A 20,640-nucleotide genomic window follows, 5' to 3' on the forward strand; every position below is an offset into this window, starting at 1 on the left:
GATGGGAGCTGTGAACTCCTCAAAAAATCTGGGTTGTTATGTTGCAGCTGCCAGCAAAGGATGCTGTCAACTTCCCTACTATTTTAATTTGCACATTCACTTGCTGCAGTGGCACATACTTGAGATGACATGTTATTAAAGCTCCATGTCCTTTGTTTCAGGATAAAGTCCCTTTCTGAAGGATACTAGTTGCACTAGCTATTCCCAAAAGCAAGATATTAATCCCTTTTAGACTTTCAAGTGGTGGTAGACTATTTTTTTTCCTTGGAAGTTGTTCTGTGAAGCTGTCATTTCATGCTCCAGCAATCGAATATTCTGAAATACAGGGTCAGAGAATGTCTTTCCCTCTCATTGTGGCTTTGTTTGTGTAAAATGTAAATGAGGGCAGATAAACTATTAGGCAGTGACTCTTCTGCATTTTCTCAAGCATCCTTGTGGTCTGGAAGAGCAGAAATATGGTGGCTGCTGGGCCTGTTTTTGGGAAGTGGGTGTGTTGCAAGCGTAGACCTTACTATTTCCATTATGCCATTTTATTTGTCTGGGGCAGCTTGTTCTGCTAGAGAAGTAAAAGATGGTATGTTCTTTGTTCACAGAGCCAGGCAAATGCCTGTAGAGAAGTGTGTTCCCCTGCAGATAATGTTCACACAGTAAGAGCACCCAGTCAGGAAAGCAATTCAATCAGCCATACTGAGGTTGTCTTTCATTTCATACTGAGCAAAAAGTGTTTATTCCTTAAAGTGCAGTGCCTGAATTTGTTGGTTGAATATTTCATATCAAATTGTAGTGTCTGCATTCAAGACCTGCTGCCTTTTTACTTCTCTGCTTCATTATTTCTCTTGGCTGATTAGAGAGGGCTGCTATGCAGGGGTCCTTAGAGCTGGAACTTCTCGTGACTCATTTGATTTCTTCTGCTGAGACTTCACAATTAAATGTCTTACAGAGTTCTTGCTTCTCCTTTGGCTCCTGTATCCCTCCTTCCTTGCTTGTTCACCTGTGCAGTCATGTATTACTTCATGGATGATTTTTCTTGCTGTGGTTCAGATGCCCTGACTTCCCTGTGTCTCCAGATTTGATATGGGGAAGGGTGGCATTGCCACTGTGTCTGGCTGTCTGCAGCTCATGCTTTTCTCCTGAAATACAGGGAACTTTTTTTTCCATAAAAGCCAGAAAATTGCCTTGGTGCTTTATCTTTCTAATCTGGCTAATATAATGGATAAATAATCTCTTTTTGTTTCCCAGAGATAAGGAGAAGGGTGTAAGGGACATTAAACACCAGTGCCTTTTACTGTGCATAGAGCACTGGGCAAGGAGTGAATCCTGTGCTTGTGCAGGATGCTTGGGAGACAAGCTTCCTCTGCTTTCATATTTTTTGGGATTCAGAGATTTTTTCTCTTCAGAAATTCATTTTGTCTTTTTTTTCAGTTTTCTTTACCTAATGGCCTAGTAAGGGAAGAACTGGGCCTATGTACTGTTTGTGTGTTCATGGCCTCTAAGTTAAAGCCTCTCCTGCGTCTCAGTCAAGGGTGAATTCATTCATAAATACATTTAGTTTGTGATGACAGTAGAAGTAGTGTTGGTATAAGACTCTGAAGTAGTGTTTTGTATAAGTGTTAGTAATATCCTTCTTTTACACCAGCTTTTATGGACAGTAGAGGAGGGAGACACACTATACCTGTGTTTTTCAGTCTAAGAAGATGTTCTTTCTCTATATGTGCTCCCTGTGTTTAACCTGTCACTGTTGTCATCTTGCTGCTTATTGAATGCAACTGTCAACTGTAAACTTAGTCATGTCTACATAAAAGCATTTAATACAGTTTGTAATATATATACAGATTGTAATATTAGGTTATTGCCAGATAGATTGATATGAGTGGGTTTTAAGGTTAGCTTTAGTAGAATCCTTAGCTAAAATGAAAAGACTTCCTGAGTTGTGGAATAAGAATCTCTGAATGAAGAATGACATAATTTTAGTCTTCCAGCATAACTGGTAAAAATACATTCTTTATAGACAAATTATACATGTTGAACTTTCTAATTTCAAGTTCTTATTTGAATATCTCATGTTTGCATCACATAGTAAATTGATATTTTTAAAGCTAAACAATTTTGACTTTTTCAAGAATTTTGATGTGGTCTCTTCTATAGATTTCCTTTAGTCTAGAACAGCTCCCTGATGTTGAAGCCTGTGGGTTATGCTTCTAGGACTCCTTAGATAGTGCAATCTTTGTTATTTCATTTGTAATTCTGAATTTGTCACCATAATAAGAATGTGGAGGTGTTTCTGGAGGTGAATTTTGGCCATCTATGTCCCTTTTTGTCTGAAGTAACTATGGGAGCAAATACAGAAGTACAGGTTTGTTTCATCTGTCAGACTGAAAAGCAGATATAGGACAGTGTACCAGCTCTTAAAGCCTGAGTCAAACCCTTCACTGCAGTTCAAAAAAGGCTTTCAAGCTAAGGCTACAGGTGTGACTGTGGCTGACTCCTCTGTCTATTTTTGAGTGAGGGCTGCCTGACAGAATATAGATAAGGAGGAGCTTGGAGATGAGATAACACTATTTTCATGTCTCCAGCTTTTCCCTGTTCTGTTTTATCCTTTCTCCTTCCCTGTAGGAGGGTTTGTGCTGGCATGGATGCACTCAGTTGTGCCATTCTCACAGGCTAGGAAGGTCTTTTTTGTGTCTCTATAACAAGATGGGCTTAACCTCACAGGCCTGAAGTCTTGTTTTAGTGCTTCATCTGTTTAATTTCTTTTGAGACACCATGAGCATCGAGACAGAAAATATGAGAACTGTTGGCACTGTTTTACTGGCCCTAATGGACCTTCTAGTTTTATTGGAAGCAGGCTCTTGCTTTGTAAAGATGATTAATCACTTAGGAAAAGCTTACAAGATTGAGAGTGATGTTATTTGGCTTTATTTGTCACCTTAAAATCCTTTTGTTTAAGGTAAGTTCTGGACCAAAAGTTGGACTTTCTCAGATGGGCATCTTGCAAGGGTCTCCTCATGAGTGCATGAGATAGATGAGTATCCATCATACTTGCCTCCTGCCATTTTTGATTGATTTATTGACACTGTCTTGGCAAGAACTGCCAAATCTAAGTTCTTCCAACAGCCTCTTGTCTCGAAGAGACGACCTGCCAGCCAACTGCCACTGTATTGAAGCTGCAAGTCTTACTTCCAGTGTCTTGTATGCAATTTTCATTCATTTTGGAGAATAGTATTGTAGATTCTTTTTGACCTCTTATAGGTGAAATGTTTGGTTTGGGAGTCCAGTTTTTGTCATAGTTAGTGCTCTACTTCCAGCTGGCATTCTGGTTTAACTTTCTGTGTTAAGAAGAAAAGTGCACGTCTGATTGGAGATATTTTTGTGTGAGATATCCAGGCAATCACTCTTCTTTTGGAAAGTCTTCATTTAAATTATATTTTGTTGTTAGCTTCTTTAGGAACCTTAATTGGGACACTAATACTTGACAATACTAATTAGTAACTGTCTGGATGCAAGCATGTCTGAACTAACATAAAGCACTGTGAGAGAAAAGGGAAGACAATGGCTGTGGCAATGTGGTTACTCAGTAGTGTGTATTTGGGTAGAAGGTTTGGGTTTGGATTCTGTTTATTGATCATCTAGTGGAATGGTAGAAGTGGGTTTAGAGCAGGGATTTGTGTGTCATGGTGAGAATAAGCATGTGGTTTGCTTGATGGTTGACACAGAAAGATTTTGGTAAGTTTGAGTGAAGGGAGAAGTTGGAGATTGCCAGTTACTGAAATTACTTTTTCCTTACCCTTGTGACAGAAGTCCATGCGTGTGTTTAAGTCCAGTCTCTGCCTTTTTAGTCTGATTGTGTATCATTGTTTGCTAGAGACACAGTGCAATGGGAGTACTAACCTGCAGCAGTGCAATCAATTCACTGTGCACCTTCTGGCTTCCCTTAGCACACCATCTACTAAGAGCACATGGGTAGAGCTTGGACTCTTTTTGTAAAGTCTCGGTCTTTACTGCCCTCCTTTACAGCTGTCCACTGTGCACTCATTTATTTCTGAGTGTTTTTTTTCCTATCTGGCAACCTTCATTTTCTGCAAAAGAAACTTCTTCAAATAGTAGCCAGGTTTTCTTGTCAAGAGAGAGGAGAGATTGGAACGATTAAAGCTTTTTTGTGACACTTTAAATAAGTATAGAGCTTTTGATCTACAGTTCCAGTATACTGAGACAAGCTCTGTCATTATGGAGAGAGAAGCATGAGGAATCCCAGAGGTAAAGAAGGAGGTTTACTTTGTTGGGGGTCTGTAGGTTGATGGTATGCCAAGTGTTAAGCTCTCATAGGACATAGTGAAGGTGGATAAGAGAGATGACTTGATCAGTGGCATGCTTTTGTTCTAGAAATAGTGATATCATTTCCAAACTACAACATTTCTAAAAGCAATTAGGGTGGGTTTTTTCATTTTTCTCCTTGCCATCCTGATGTTTACATCTGCAGTTTAAAAGACACATATAGGAGATGTGAGAATCTTAATAGGCTCTTCATGTCATTCAAGTGCTGATGGAAATGGATTTTTAGGGTCCATGACAGGTCATTATACTGCAGAAAATGTAGCCTTTTTTCCTGGAAATCTTAGATGAGACAGTTTGTTATCTTTCTTGAGCATCTACAAATAATGTTCTTGCTAGCAATTTGCTATTTGAGTTCACATAAAGCAGGATCGCTCTTTGTTTCTTTCTTCCCAGAGCTCCTTTATCTGTTTTTGTGGTTTTTTCATCTGCCTTTGTTTCTTGCCTCACATGGCACTGCATCATTTTTTGTGATGAAGATGAGCCTTTACAAAACTGGCTTTCAAAGCAGATGCAAATATGTGTAACTTGGTGGTCACTTTCTGGGTTTTTTTCTTCTCTGCTAGAGGATTCTGAAGCCGTTACCACTGGGTTGTTTCTTCCAGATACACAGCAACTTATGTTAACTATATTCATCATCTTAAACACAATTTCAGGCCAGACAGTTACAGGTGCTGGTTGAATTGGAGTGATACTGAACCTACTCTTTGAACTTAATTTTTCAAGGATTAGTTAGAGTGTTAGCTTGTTTTGTGATCTACTCATAGTAGCCTGCAGCTTCACTTTCCCTATTCTTTTAATCTTTTATCTTTTGTGACAGTTGTCTATATTACCCTTATCTTGGTCATAATGTCTAGTAATGTTGCATCGATGCAGTGAACAGGCAATAACTGTTTCCTTGCAGCAGTACTGCAGGATTTTGCTAATCTCTCCAGCATAATGTTGCTTTACCATTAAGTCACATCCCAGCAAGGCAAGTGTTTTCATATCAGGGTGGTGAAAGAATGTGTGCCTTTAGAAAGGTGGCAGTTGCCAGAAAAGCGCCCGTCATACTCCATACTGTTGGTTGCCTGAGTCCATACAAACAATTCAATGTCAAGATGGTAATTCTGAGTTTTTCTAACAAATCTAAACTCTGTCCATTGTTTTCCTTTTGCTTTTATTTTGTGTCTGTGCAACTCAGAAATCAAACTAGGTCACCTGGTAGGCGAAGTCCACTGTTAATGAGAGTAATTAGGAAGCAAGCTGTTACTGGTTTGTTGCTGGCCATGCAAGCAGGTAGTGGTCTGCATTCTTGAAGCCCATAGGTCTAACAGATTAGTGTTGCTTGTGAAGTTATGGTTTCAATTCTGTTTCCTTTGCAAGCATAAGAGTGCGATGTATTTTTTTAAAAAGAGACAAAAGTTGATGCCTCTCTAGCTTTGTCTGGCTGCTGATGTTTCTGCTTTCTAATGATTCACTGTAGCTATGAAGTGTATCAGTCTTATTCTAAAACAGCATTATCAGTTTGTGAGCCCACCACACAGTGAGCTGATTAAAATAGAAATAACTGGATCATGTGCCTAGAAAAGAGTGAGTGCTTCATTCTAGTTAGAAATTAGTCTTTCTCTGAAGCATTTAATCCTTGGCATTTTACAGGCAAGTACTTATATTTCTCTTGACCTCTCATATGTGATACTTTTCTGAAACACTTGATCTTCTGAAGTGCCATTTTTTAATCTTGTAAATACATTTTCCCCTTAAGCAGTGCTTTGAGTGGTAATCAAGACTGGGGGGTTTGTTTCTCTTCGGTCAGCAAAGCCATCAGTAACTCAACAGTCTGCTATTTTATAGGAAGTTTTAGTTGATAAATAGATACACATTTTCTCTGGTGGTCCTTTCCAAAAGCTCCTAGTGAGAGATTGGCATTTCAGCCTTCAGAAGAATGCAGAATGATGGAAAGGCTTGAGTGACTTGTCTAACTTCTTTATCAATTACCGTGTTAAAAATCTATTCTAGTTCCTGTCTCTCCAGCTGGCCACTGTCACTCTTGGTAGTTTCCCTACTATTTTTATTTTTCAGTTGGTTTTGGCTTCCAGTCTTGCACTTGGGACCTCACTCCACAACCATACATTTAGTGCCAGGAATGTATTTTTGTGTAACAAATGCGCATTTTTCTTGTTTTTCCCCTCAGTTCTGCCTCAAGTACTTCTTCAGTAATGACTGTGTGCTTCAGAGATGGGTTTATAAATGTATAACTTTTTTTTTACCAGATATGTGTGTTCTTTTAGATATACTTTAAAAAAACTGTACAGTAGTCATTTAAATCTGTGGATGTCAATATTTGTACCCTTTTTGATAGAACCTATGCTCCTGGCTTCCTTCTTTGTATCTACTTGTGGAAATAACTCTCCTCTTAGATAAGTTAGTTGTCTTTAATGTTTCACTTTTAACATAATCCTGGTTTTAGGTGAGATACATTTGTCCAAGGAGCCAGAAGTAGGGTGATGCCCTTTTCCTGGTTTGAGTTTGTAACTTCTCCAAGCCTTGAGGATTTTGAGTAAAGTAGCACATACTGTATGGAACCTTAATTTTTGAATAAGACACTAATCTAACTCATCCAGGAGATACTATTTTAGCTACTATGCCCCTATGCAGAATTGCAACCATCTTGCAGTGTGGCTTTTCCTTTTGTCTACTAGGATGCCTGTCGCTCACAAAAACATTCAGAATGACAATGTTTTATATTGGTGTTTACCTCTCTATTTTGAGAGGCTTATTTACTGGAAGTGCTCCCATTTTTCTCTAAATTGATTTCTGTTAGATGCTCAGGATCTTGCAGGATCAGACGGATTAAAGTGTTAATATCTGGTATTTGCTGCTTGTCTGAGTGGTGAAGGTAGTAGTTAACTTTCTGTCATAGTGTTCCCAACACTGTATGTTACCTTACCCATCAGGACGGTGCTGGAAAGTAATCAACATGTTCTTAGAACCACCAGCAAAAGTGATGTTCTCTTCTTCATCTTTTTTCCTACTTCTGTACCCTTTCTAAAACACAGTACACGCTTTGTCTTGGAGTACTATGTAACTCTAGAAGAGTACACTCTTCTAAAGGTATATGTCATGTGTTTTCATCCAAATCAGCAGTGAATCCTGTGAAGTGAGTTGCAAGATTTCAGGATCTGCTTCTGTTTTAGTGTGGCCAGTTTAATATGACATCTTCCAGGAACCCACTTTAGAGGACTTGCAGTGAGACCTGACCAACCAGTAAAGCCAAATGAGTGTGCAGTGTCTGGTAACCTCCTCTGAGCTCTTGATATGGCCTTTGGGCTGCTCCTGCCCTCTGTCCTATCTCCTCTGAAGTAACCTGCTGCAATTAGCAAAAAAAATACAGCAAGTCAGTACAGATAGTTCACATTTTCTCAGTGCTTCAAATGTTGGTTTTTTCTGCTACATGAAGATGGTGCAACTTCCAGTGTTGACCTTAAAGGAAAGTAGTAGATGCCACTCAAACAATTATTTAGCATTTCTATTGTATGTGAGTGTCTAACCTCTGCATTTTAAATTGGATTGCATGAAACATGATAAAATGCTGAAAATATGAAGAATTGGCTTGATGTGATACAATTTGATTCCTCTGAACTTACATGGCTTACTGGTGCTGGCTTTGATAATTAAATGGCTTTTCAAAATGGTCATTGTTGACCTAATTCTATTGGCAGTGTAGTCAGTGGGAGTTTTAATATTGACTACAATGGGAACAGTTAGACCAACAGATTGCATTAGAAATCCCATGCTGTGTGTTTAATTTCACTTCCTGATACAACAATCTCTAAATATTAAAGTGAATTCTTGCCAAGACAGAAAAGCAGAACATGGCGCTTTTTTTGTCCTTACTGTCTTCTGTATCCACTGTTATTAGTGCAGTAGCCAAGTTACCAGATGAAAAAGAATGCCTTTTTCTCCAAACTTTAGGATGCAAAATTTTGTATCACTTTCTCTGTTTTCAGAGCTACTATTGCTGGTCCATTAAATTTACGTTAGTCAATTTTTTCTCTCAACAATCAAACAAGACAACAGAAGAAAAATCCAAGGGGATTTGACTATCTTATCCAATTTAGGATAAACTTGCATCCTTCTTATGCCCTATTAAATGTCCATATTTCTCCTGAATGCTTGGGAATTGCTTTCTTTTCATGCTCCATTGTAGGTTGGTGTTAATATTATTTCTCCCCTACCAGCTCTTATTCTCCACATCACTGTTTTGATTTGTGCCACCATGGTATCTGAACAAATGATGAATAACCTGAATTTTGAGCCAGACCTTAAAAGTTATTTTGTCCATTTGTTGGTTCTTCCACTTTTCCTGCTGAGACAAATTAGTCTGTTAATAATTAGAGTATTACATTTCCCTTGTCGCCTTGCTGTGGTTTATTTCATTTACTTTAGCAAGGTTATTGAGTTGCTTTATAGCAGAGGCTTTTTTTAGTGTAGATTCACACACACACTGAGGAATTTGCTTTCCACTTCTGCAGGTAATGTTAATTAAACTATCCAGTGTGAATCATTAGCTAATGAATCTGTAGGTAGTTGACACTAAATAGAAAGTAGAGCATTAGATCTTCATCAGTACTTTAGGGAGCCTTGGAAACTTCTCATTTCTTGCTGGAGTGCTTCACGCTGGCACTGCAGTGTGCTAACATCTGCTCTCCTCCCTCTGTCAGCAGGCTCTATGTGGTACAGAAATAACACAAAGTGCCACCCATTTTCACCGATCTGTAGGGCATTCTTTATTTTCCTTTTTAGAGGGTGCAGAAATAATCTTCAGCTGGCGCCAGGGTAATATCAGCAGTTCTAGCTGTGCAACACTAGACTAGACACTCTTTCATGTAGTTCTTGAGCATGGGAGTTTAGATATAAATGACTCTGTAAATTAGTAATTCAGAGTAATGTTTAGTAATATTCTTCTTTATCCCAGGAGAGTATAGCTTACACTTCTGCTTACAGTAAATAGGAATTCTAGCATTCTTGAAGGATAGCCACTTTTCTTACTCCCTTCAGTCTTGAGTTATAGGACAGGTGGCCACTGGGATGTGAGTTTGTGGTTTTTGTTTGTTTTTTTAAAGGGATGTTAAAAATGTGTCTGTCTTTTGCATTAGTAGAGGCTGTCTCTGTCATGGTGAAAACTGAAAAAAATCCTAGTCTATATTTTTCCCTTTTAGGCATTTTCCCATATTGTCAGGTGATTGTGTACGCAGTAAATAAATAGGAAAGTACAAGATGGATTTCTCACATCAGAAAGTTGCCTTGGTTAGAAAATGTGTCTGAAAATGTTTTTGTGGATGCTAAGAGTTGTGGCTAGTAGCAATTAAAAAAACTTGAACAATTAGTTCCTCTAGGTCTCTTGATTCAGTCTGTAGACTTTGCCCTTTTATCTCCTTATGTTTGCTGGAGCTAATTTTTCATTCATTTTGAAACCTGCTGCTGAGATTCTCTTCAACTGGAGAGTTCTGTAGAGTGTAGTCCTGCTGTTGGTGCTCTTGCTGATATTTGTCCATTACAAAAGTGTCTTCCAATTCCAATAAATGTCCAAAGTAAATAAAAATCCTGAAAATGGTTTTGTTGCTTTTTTCACAGGGTTGCATATCTGTGTCATTTCAAAAGCTGCTACATGGAGGTTTTTAAAAAGTATTTCTTGTCTTCTGCTAGCTCTTACTGTGTGTGATAAGATCTGGAGCACGACATTTCTTTTTCCTTTGGTCTTTTCTCTTTAGCAACAAAAGTTGATATGTCAGCACTCAAGTTTGCAGGATTCCTTCTGTTATTGATCTCCATCTTAATAGGCTGGAGGCCTGTGATAAAAGAACAGCAGTAGCTTTTACATTTCTGATCTCAGGAACCCTGCTGGTTACACAAAATCCTGAGGGTGAGGTGCTGCTTTGGCTGTGAACTGCAAATGCTGCATCTACAGTGGGAGGAGAAATGGAAGCTTTGAGCTTGGATTCAAATTTGGTTTTGGTGAAATAGCTTGAAACACTAACGAGCTTTGCAGAAGAACCTCTGCTTTTGTGTTCCTGAGTTCCTCAAGTGTGTGGGAAACAGCCACGTAATAGACTTTCTTCTCAGCCCACGTTTCTTGCTCACTGACTTCATAAAAGCAAAACGAAGAAAAATTATAAAATGCGCAGCTTGCTGGAGTGGGTTAGAAATGTGCTGCTAGTGCATTGCATAAGGAATATTTAGTTTCCTAGTGATTTCAAGGCTCTGCAAGTAATATTCCCCCTTCAACTGCTTGGGAAGGAGACAGGTCTGCAATTATAGATGGGGATTTGGAATCCATGGGGAGCAGATTTGTTACTTGTGCAAGGTCATACAGAGAGTAAATTTCTGAACAGAGAAGAAAGCACTGTTTAAGGTCTCTTTCAGAACTACAGAGTCACTAATGGAGTCTCATTATTTTCCTTGCAGTTTTAGTGCTGTATAATTATAAGACACCTTGTGGCCTAGGAATGCAATATCAGGAATTGTGTGTGATGGGGATTCTGAAGGTCCTCCACTTTGATCTCCTGCTCGTTGTACAGCTGTCATTACCAAAACCAGACTGGTCCACCCTTGAGTTTGTCTAGCTCTTATCTTGAGATTTACAAGGATAGCAGCTCAGCAGCCTCTCCATGAAAGGCTGTTCAGTGTTACACTGCTGGGGAAGTGCCTTCCTGTGTCTGCTGTAGCACAATAGGTGCTAGACCCTTTCCCCTTGTTCCCCAAGGCCCAGAAAGAGAATTGTTATTGTGAAACAGAATGAGATGTTGTTAAGGAGATGCAATTTTGCCTGACACCACCTAACACTTCTGATTTAACTGGAAGAGCTTATGAAAAGTGAGATAGTTTTAAGATCTGATGACACTTAAACTGGACCTTCAGGGAAGGAACACAAAAGAATAGTCTGCAGATTTTGCTCTTTTGCCTGCATTCCTGGGAATGAAAATGTGAACTTTAACAGATCTCTTTGACTAACAGAAGGTTCTTCTGAGGACTGGGGTGAGCTTGCCTTTTGCTTTCCTGGTCAAAATTCTGATGTTTCTCTTTCATTTGCTCAGGTGCTGACATTGATTCATTGACTCTCTGTGGTTTTGTTGATGCTTTTGAGACATTGTCAAACAATGAAGAAAGTGAACTTTAAGGCTATCCTTATATAAATCCGGCAGAGGATTTGGTACAGTTACTCCTGTGAATTTGGGACATTGGCAGCGTAAGAGCTGTTGAGTCTCTGTAGCATACTCAGGTTGACTAGGTGATGTCACTGGTGTTTTGTTTTCTTGGAAAATGCTTTTATTACGTAGTATTTTTAATGTACAGTAATTTTCTTTCTTTTGCTGAAGGGACAATGGAGACCGATCCAGGCACCGAGCTCCCCGGAACGCCCGCATGTCTGCACCATCACTGGGGCGCTTTGTCCCGAGGTAAGGCATCTGTGGGTAAGAGCAAAATGTGTGGAAATCCTGGAGTTACCAGCAGTACAGCTCTCTAGTTCTTTCAGGTGGGGTCCTTTTTTTGGACAGGGCTTCTTTATCCATGGTTTGTACTTTCTGGGATCCTGGGATGGTGTGTTAGTATGAGCTGCTCGTCCTGTGATGTTTGAAAGATAGCATGGTCTTAATGCTTTTTACTTACAGGCTGAGGTCACAGTGTGAATGCAGAACAGGAGGAGAAAAGAATCTGATCAGAGATTCTCAGCACAATGTGCTGGATTGAGATCAGGAAACTATTGTGGGAGGTAGAGGATTTGTTTAGTGCTGATCTTTGCAGCCACATTGATCAGAGGAGGATCTAATCTGTAATTTACTTTTTGTTTGAAGCAGGGAAGTGGTTGGCTAAGCAGAGGATTCCAGCCTTCCCTCTACTGTAGTCTGCTGGAATGTAGTCATATTTCCTCAAAGTAATTGCAGTGGCTCTTCAGGGCTGTAGTACACAGGATGGCTTTCTCCATGTTTTACTCTCTTTGTTTTGCAGACGCTTCTTGCTGCCAGAGTATTTGCCTTATGCTGGGATTTTCCATGAACGAGGACAGCCTGGCTTAGCCACCCATTCCTCTGTCAACAGGGTCTTGGCAGGTAATGAGATTTCCTTATTTGCAGTAGTCATGTATGTTAGTGGTGTTTTCTTATGAATCTGAACAGAGAAGGATTGATGAGGAGCATTAATTCCAACTTTTGAGATTCTATTTAAGTTGTCTGAAGCAAGAGAAAGGACTGTTGGATTGATGTAGTTAGCTGTCATTCAAGTGCTTGAGCATTGCAGATTCCATGCTTCTGGTATATGTGGAAGTGTCTGCATGAATTGGGGATGGGTATTAACAATTCTCCCTTTATTTAACTTCTTTCCCTATTCCTAGATATCTTTTTTTAAACAACCTGACAGACTAATGATCGGCTTGCTGCAGGTCCTTCTAATTGAATTATAGGGTGCCTTGTTCATGTTCCGGCTAGGAAGACGCACACAAGGCAATGTGGGATTCAATTAGGATCTTAATAAGTGCATATTAAAAAACTCAGCTGCCACCACATACAGCACACAGGCATTTGGGAGCCTTAGAGGGCAAGCGGAGGTGGAAAGGGAGGTGGGGGAAAGAGGAGGAGGAGTATGGCAGTCTGGCAGTTCATGAATGAGATGGTTATAGATGACACATATCTTGAGGGTGAGTCTTTTTTGGCTGGGTCTGAGTTGCTCTCTAATTAACCCCGGTGCGGGGGAGTAATTTTGAAGCTTGGAGAATAACAAGAGATGATGTATGGACAGGTAGGTTGGGATGTGGTTTTTCTCCTTCCTTTAGGTAATCACAGGACCATCACTGAAAGGAGTGCTGAAAGGTTTTTCAAGAGGCTGCATGACTCTTTATCTTATCCTAAGGCTCAGTCAACTATGCCTAAGTCATTTTTGACAGGATTTATCTAACCTGATTTTATTGGAGATTTCCCAATCATTTTGGGGTAGAACTGTTGCTGGTTTTGCAGTGCTGGTTCAGTATGGCAGTGGTCTTGTCTTTGATAGTAGATTTCCATCATCTTCCAGACTTCTGTCTCCCTGGACTTTTTGGGCTGAGTGGTTCCCAGAGCTGTTGAGTCATAAGAACTCAGCCAAAGTCTCATCCAAAGGAGCTGTGCTTGTATCCCTCAGGGAACAGTGGAGCTAACCTGTAGTGTTAGCTGACGCATGTACTTGCCTGTGCTTGCTGCCTGTGTGGGCTTTGGCTGTTGGCACGTGGAAGCAGCACACTGGCAGATAATTACTTGCTGCCAGGCAACATTGCAGAACTCTTGTGTTGCCCAGCTTTGCTGGAGACACCTGCCTTCATCCCTCCTCCAGGCCTCCTTGGAGTTTGCCTGTTCTGCTGTGGCTGGGAAATAGTTGGCTTTTTCATCTATGCTTTTTGGGGAATTTGAGCCCCAAAACACATATGCTTGCTGTTTCTTGCACATATGCCAAGAATAACAAAGAAAGACAGAAACTGTAATCGTGGAGGTTTCAAAAATCAAGATCAGTTTTTTCTGTTTGATGCTGTGCTTAGCCTTTGTAAGGAAAAGTTTGTTCACTCTGGCAGTGTTGTGGAACCTCACACTGGGAATGGCTGGGACTCCACAGTAAAGGCTTTCATTGACCTAAATATAAAATTTATTCTTCAAATACAGTAACTGCTTGTGTTATGTTGGTTTAGTATTTGGTTTGTTTTACCCATGCTTTCAGCTTTCAAAATGCTTTTATGCATCCATGCTCGAAAACTTCTTCACATGTTGCGGGAAAAAGGAGACTTGAAATTGAAAATACTAGGTGGAGGCATGACAGGCAAGAACTAGATGATCAGGTTGCAGTTGTGGAATAGCCAGAGAATTTCTTATACCCATTATGTTGGTCAGCAGCATTGTAATTTTCAGTAATGTATTTCAGAGCCATTGAATGTTACAGTGCTGATAGTATACTTTCCTTTATATTTAGCCTGTGCCAAGGCTTGTGGTAGCTCTTTCTTCAGTATCATGCTGAAAAACCTCTATTCAAACTCAAAAGTACTTTAACCCTGGCCTAGTAGTTATGGGTGAGGTTGACAGCCTTGGCTGAAGAAAAAAATCAATCATCTATTTTCCCATTAACAAAGGCTAATCTAAGCTTGAATGCTTTGAATTGCTTCATTCTACCATGTATCCACACTGTCATTTTTGAATTATGTTTAAATGCAAAAATGCCAAATGTATTATGTAACCTCTACAGCATTTGAGAAGAGATACCAAAAACCCTGTATTGCTAACTTGACAGTTTTCTAAAAACTGACAGTAGACTTCTGTGATCAAGTAAGACTGAGAGCTGCTGTTTGGAAAAATACATCCAATTGTACTTCTGCTCCTGTCCACTGTCCCATTTACTGCTATATACTGAGAGGAAATCAAAGGAGCAGATGGAGATCTTAGTGTGTGAATTACTATGGTGTGCTGACTAAATTTCTTAATGTCAGAGCTCTTACTGTCAGGTTCTGTCCGTTTACTTTCAGCTCTCTGCTTGATGTGAGGAGCTTTCTGTTGTTTAAGTGTCATTCTCACGCAAGTGTTACACAGACAACTGCTGCACGCTAGGGAGGACTGCTCGAGACTGAATCCTTACAGTCAAATTTAATGAACCCCTAAAAATTGCAGGTTGTCTCTGCAGATGGACTAGTCCAGCAGTGCAGTGGGTTGGGCAGAATGACTAACATGCCAGGCAGAGCTTAGGTCAAATCAGAGCCCTTTGTCCTGTTCGGGACTGGTGGCCATCCTTGTGCCAAGGCACTTCCCAGCGAAGCATGGGAATGGTAGCAGCAGATGGGTAGAGTAGGTGGGAGCCCAGGGGGAGAATGAAGAGATACCAGTCAACATGACAGACAGGGAGATCTCCATGCCAGCAGCCTAATTTGCATGGAGCACTGGAACAGCAACTCCCCCCAGTAGCACCTGCCTGCCTCATTATCTGCCAGTGTAGTTCAGATCTCTCAGCTGATACAGAATGCTGCATCACTGTGCTTTCTGGCACCAAGTAAAACACCATGTGAAAATATATTACATCAACATTGTTACCTTTAGCATTGAAACTTGTAATCACACCAAAAAGTGTTGGTAGTTTGACAAGTTATATTTTTCTGTAAAGTCTACGTTGATTGGCAGTAATTACACTGTCCTCCTTTAATCCTTTATTAACTGAGTCTTATATCAGCTTTTTCATTATTTTGTCTGGAATCAATGTCAAGACTGACAGTCTCATCCTATTTCAACCTTTTAAAATACTGGTATAACACTAGCATATTTTTCAATCTTCCATATTCCCCTGTATTTCAAGACTCATCAAGAAACCCGAGAGTTCATTTCGCAGCTTTTTTAAGGCTTTTGGTAGTGTGGGCTGCAAGCCACCCTCTGCACTCTCCTCTCCTTGGTGAACTGCCCTAAGTGATGGAGTTGTGGTCTCCAAGGAAACATCCATACAGTGAAAGCTAGTTGAAGTGGTTGGTTGCTAAAGTGATGATGAAAGCAGTAAATATATTTTGGTTTCTCACTTCATATGGATGATTGATTGCATGTGACAATGTAGGTGGAATACTGCATCTTGGGGCCATTTCAGTCTTAAGAGTCTCTTGGGTTCTTTGCCATTTGTGGGCCAACAGAGTGGGGGTTTGATTTTTGGTTTGGTTTTCTTTTTCTTTCTTTTTTTGAATGTCTTTTTCCCTTCTACACTTCCCAGGAGATACCAAAAAGATGTTCTGGGGGTTGAGATTACACCTTTTCTAGTGGGAGTTAGTACTGCTGCAAAGCTCAGCAGCGTTAATATTTCCAAGGAACACACAGCTCAGTATTGTGTTTACTACTTCTTACTGCTTTTTTGAAATGTTTCTGTAAGCTGAGTATTTCTGCCCACTGTTTTGTTTGGGTTTGTTGTTTGTTTGCTTCTTTGGTTCATTTATTTGTTGGTTTTGGTTTGGTTTTTTGTTTGTTTTTTTAAATAAATGTTGCATTGGGAAGCAGGACACTGTTGTGATGGGCAAGTTACAGATATCTTTTGGCATCTGGTAGCACAGACCAGGATGTCCATTTTAATATCTTCTTTTAAATCCATAGATACATTCAAAGGAAAAGGTCTGCATCATTGCTGCTGAAGTGCTTGTGACCTCTTGTTCCCCTCCGTGAACTTTTGCCTCAGGCTTTATAGTAATTGACTGCTTTGGGATGGACAGAGACATGCTAATAGTATAGTGAAACAAAGAAGACTTTAGTTTCAGTTCAGTGGAAGCTTAGGGGAAGAAGAGAATCAGTGTTTCCCAAGGAACTTTGCAGAAGGCTTTAAAAATTGACACAAATACCATTTTGTTGGCATTTCTGTTACTCATTAGGCGACATACAGATGAAAGTTTATGATGGAGTTACCTATCTTTGTGAAATGTTTCTGTCTTGCCTCACTTTGTGTTAATAGGCTTCTATTCAGTTATGTGTATCTCAACAAACAAAATATTTTTCTTTGTGTGGTCATAGGTAATGTTCATCTGTTCTGGCTTTGCCACCAGACTTATATCTACTAAAACACAATCCAGCACAGTTGCTCTGAGTCTTCCACCTTGTAGGGAGATCCAGATTCCACAGAGTTTAAAGTTTGAGTGATACAAATTCTACATTTACAGTTTCTGAATGATTTCGTTGCTATCTCAGGGTAAAATATTCAGACCAAAGACTGAACACTTAAATGTAGTCAAAGAGGGAGCTTGATTATAGCTTTTTCCATATCTCACACCTGTCCAGGGTATAGCCTGCCACAAGAGCAATAATGGTTCAGCTTTGGATATCTCTGCCAGAGTTGCCAAAGCAAGCTGTCTGTAGCCTTCTTACACTGGGGTGGGGGTGAGGCCATTGATGAAGCTAAGAATCAGTTGATCCCTTTAATGGGAGTCTAGAATTTCGAAGTGGGAAGTCTGGCTGTTGTTTCCCCAAAATCTTATAGGCTATGCTGTTCTTTAGAGCTTTACTTCGTGGGAGAATTCGATCACGTGTCTTCTGATGAATTTATATTCTTCAGCCAGCAACTGCTGACACACAATTGTTAGAGTGTATGAAGTTTCATCGTGGTGAAAATTAGCTAAGATGGGTAATGTCATCCTTCTGGGACAGGAAGGATGTGATTGAGCATGCAATAGTTCTCCTAATAAGAATTATGATGATGGCCTCTCACCAGTGACATGCACTAGTCTGGTGCACATTCCCAATCTATTAATCACTCTAGCTGTATTTAGGGCTGATGTTCACAAGTGAGTGGCTCTAACCTAAAGCCAGCTAAATGGGTATCATTGAGCATGTGGTGCATGCAGCTGCATAGACTATTGGTTGCCATTGCAAGTTGAGTTAGCCCTACAGTAACCTTTCACTTCTACTCTAATGATAGAAGTGATCATGATAAAAGGTTTCTTTGCCTTCAAAACCATGTTGAAGGCAGATTTCCAGTTCCTCTGGCATTTCAGGTGTGATTTCCTCCTGTGGCTCAGGTCATCTTGACCTAATCCTGTTCTGTCATGTACAGTATGCTGTTAAGTCTGTTCTGAGATGCTCTCATCCCTCAAATGTGCTTGTAGTGATGCACAGCTGGGCAGGGTAAGACAAAGATAACTTGAGAGCTCCATAAGACCAGCAAAAGTTGATAGGAAGACTCGCTGCCAGTTGTCTCCGATGTACCCATGTTTTTCTCAGTATTAGTAGTTATGTATTTTCTGTGCAGTTCCCTGAGATTTGAGTGTTATTCTGAATCTGTACCTTTAGCTGTCCATCACTGGCTTATTGATATTGGCTTGCTTCTGCCTTTTCATCCGAGACAGCTGTATGAATTTGAATTAGTGTCCTGATCTAATCCTGCTTTTCACAGTAGAGAGTTCTGTAGAATAATAGAATCAATGAACATAGCTGTGTGGCTTTCTATGCTGCTTGTTTCTTTTATAAGTCTATTTGGTACTGCTAAATATGGAAAGATGTGAAGCTTTGTGTAACTTTATTTTTATGGTCTTTCTGTGGTCTACGTCAGTGGACACTAAATGATATAAGAGGCTTAAAATATGCCTCATATTCTTCTGTGACTTGAGAGCTATAGATACATGTCACCTTCATCACAGACTTGAGAACAGTTTATGATTTCTGTGAAAGTGCAGCCTTTCATGAAGAAATGTAAGGAAAAAAAGAGGCTGTATGACTGAATTGCAAATGAATTCATTTCCTTCTTACAGGAGGAAATGATGGAGTGTCCCTTCATGGGACTGGTGAGAGTTATCCTCAGAGTTGTTGGTTTCCTCAACATGGTACTTAAGCTTTTGAAGATTTTGTGGTAGGATTTTGGAAATGTGGCAAAGACTTTAATTGCATGACGTCCTCTTATCTAAGTGTTCACTTAAAAATTTGCTTCATGTATTCTAAAAACACACTTGCAGCCCTTGAGCTTTCACAAAGGTTTGTTGCGGCACCTCAGCTCTTATCTGCCTTTGTCTCTCACCAGCTGGTGTTTTCCTCGATCAGCCTTCAACCATGAAAGCTTTTTCTGTTGCTGCTCAATTACAGTAGAGTATGTCAAATAAAATCTCCTGGTAGTACGGTGTCCTTTGTGCAGAATAAAGTCATGTACTGTGAGTTAACTTTCTCATAGTAGTAGATCCCTTCTTGACTTCCAGTTCATGGATTCTGTAGCTGTGGCTATGTGATTTTACAACATCATGATTATGGTCAGAAGGTGAACTTCTTATCAAACATTCTTCAAATTAAATCCCTCTCCCAGAAGATGGACGACAGTTTGTTAATGCTTAAAAAAACAAGTCTAGAAAACAACTCTTAATACACAACTTTGTGGTGACACTGGGATCAGATAGCTGATCCACAGATGCTACATTCTTCCTAGCAGGTCCATCTTTATAGTACTTAAGTAATTTTTCCCTGTATTGCAGGACACCAGTGAGTTTGTTTTTTCCGGCTCTGTGCTTTAATTGGCAGTCCAGCTGCCTCTTTTCTGGAGCTGTAATCTGTGTCATCCTGGATGTTGTACCTTGGCACAGTGAAGGCTGATAGGTAGTTGATGCAATTAGCCTTTGTATGACCTACAGGCAATCTCTTCTGAAATGCTAGTCCAGTGCAGTGACCCCCACAAATGTTCCTAAGCTGTTGGCATTCATTTTTATGTAGATAAATACTCCTCTGAGCTAAACGGGATTTAGTATCTATCTGTGTATCTAGATGTCTCCTGAAAGTGGGTGATAGGTGGTGTTAAGAGAAAACCATTAACATATGCATTTATGTGATGGAAGATTTTGTGTGTATTGTTTCCAGTTAGCCTTTCCCTCCCATTCAAAATACCAAATTCTGCATTGAGCCTCTGAGCAGCTACTCATCCTTATTTTGCTGTCCGCTCCTGCTGTACGCTGTCATACACAAAGCACAAACAGCCAGAAGGTGTCGGGGTACTTTCTGTATGGAATAACTTTACTCTGGCTGTCTGCTTATTATGCCCTGCTTACTCTGTGTCACTGTTCACTTGCATCTTGCACTTAGCAGCAGACCTGCTCTGTGGTCACAAAGACTTCTCTGTTTACATCTGTGAACAGGTACAGTTTGAATTCTTTGGCTGGGACATTAAGAGTGCAAAGCACTAGAGATTGTGGGGCATATGGAATGAACTTGCATCACAACCCTTGTAAAATGTTATCACCTATTTGGTTCCAGAGATTAGAGTACTCTAACGGTTGAGTGATTACAAAATCAGTTTAATTTCTGAAACAGATTTTGTGTATCAATTTTTTTGTATGCAAAGAACCTGCACATCTGAGAACTAGAGATTTTCCATGAATCTCTTAAATATTGCACAGTAAAGGGGAGCTAAAGAGTCAAAATTTTACTATTAGCACTTTAAAGCCTACTATTGCTCGGTCCTTTTTGTTCTTGTCTTTCCTTTATGCTTTTGTAACTCAAGCCATAGTTTATCACGATCTGCTAAGTCTGGGAATGTGTTAATTGAGAGGACTGTGAGTCAACAGGAAATAAAAATCCGCAGCTATGTGCACTATGGGAGGTATTTACACTGTAATTTTGGGGTCATCTGACTTGGGAGGCCAAGCTTCCTGCATAGTTAGCAGAAGAAAAAAAAAACTTCTGCTCTGAGGGTTCATCACCTGCAGTGAGCTGAAATGAGGTGCTCTGAATATTCTGTGGAGCTGACAATATATCTAACACTGATTAGATAGGGAGTTTTGGAAGAGTACTTTTCTGCTGTGGGTTACTTAGATGTCTAAAATTAGGCAGGCTACAT

General features: G+C 39.9%; 1 protein-coding gene across 2 annotated transcripts in view; it reads left to right on the forward strand.

The window, feature by feature from the left end:
• Positions 1-20,640, forward strand: part of AMBRA1 (autophagy and beclin 1 regulator 1) — a 126,103-nt gene that overhangs the window by 37,916 nt on the left and 67,547 nt on the right. For both annotated transcript variants that reach the window (XM_063158984.1, XM_063158985.1), the window contains 2 exons: positions 11,688-11,768; positions 12,319-12,419. In XM_063158984.1, the coding sequence (XP_063015054.1) occupies positions 11,688-11,768; positions 12,319-12,419 (182 nt within the window). The remainder of the gene's footprint in view (positions 1-11,687; positions 11,769-12,318; positions 12,420-20,640) is intronic.

Source organism: Melospiza melodia, chromosome 6 (assembly GCF_035770615.1).
Source record: "Melospiza melodia melodia isolate bMelMel2 chromosome 6, bMelMel2.pri, whole genome shotgun sequence".
NCBI classification, from domain to species: Eukaryota; Metazoa; Chordata; class Aves; order Passeriformes; family Passerellidae; genus Melospiza; species Melospiza melodia.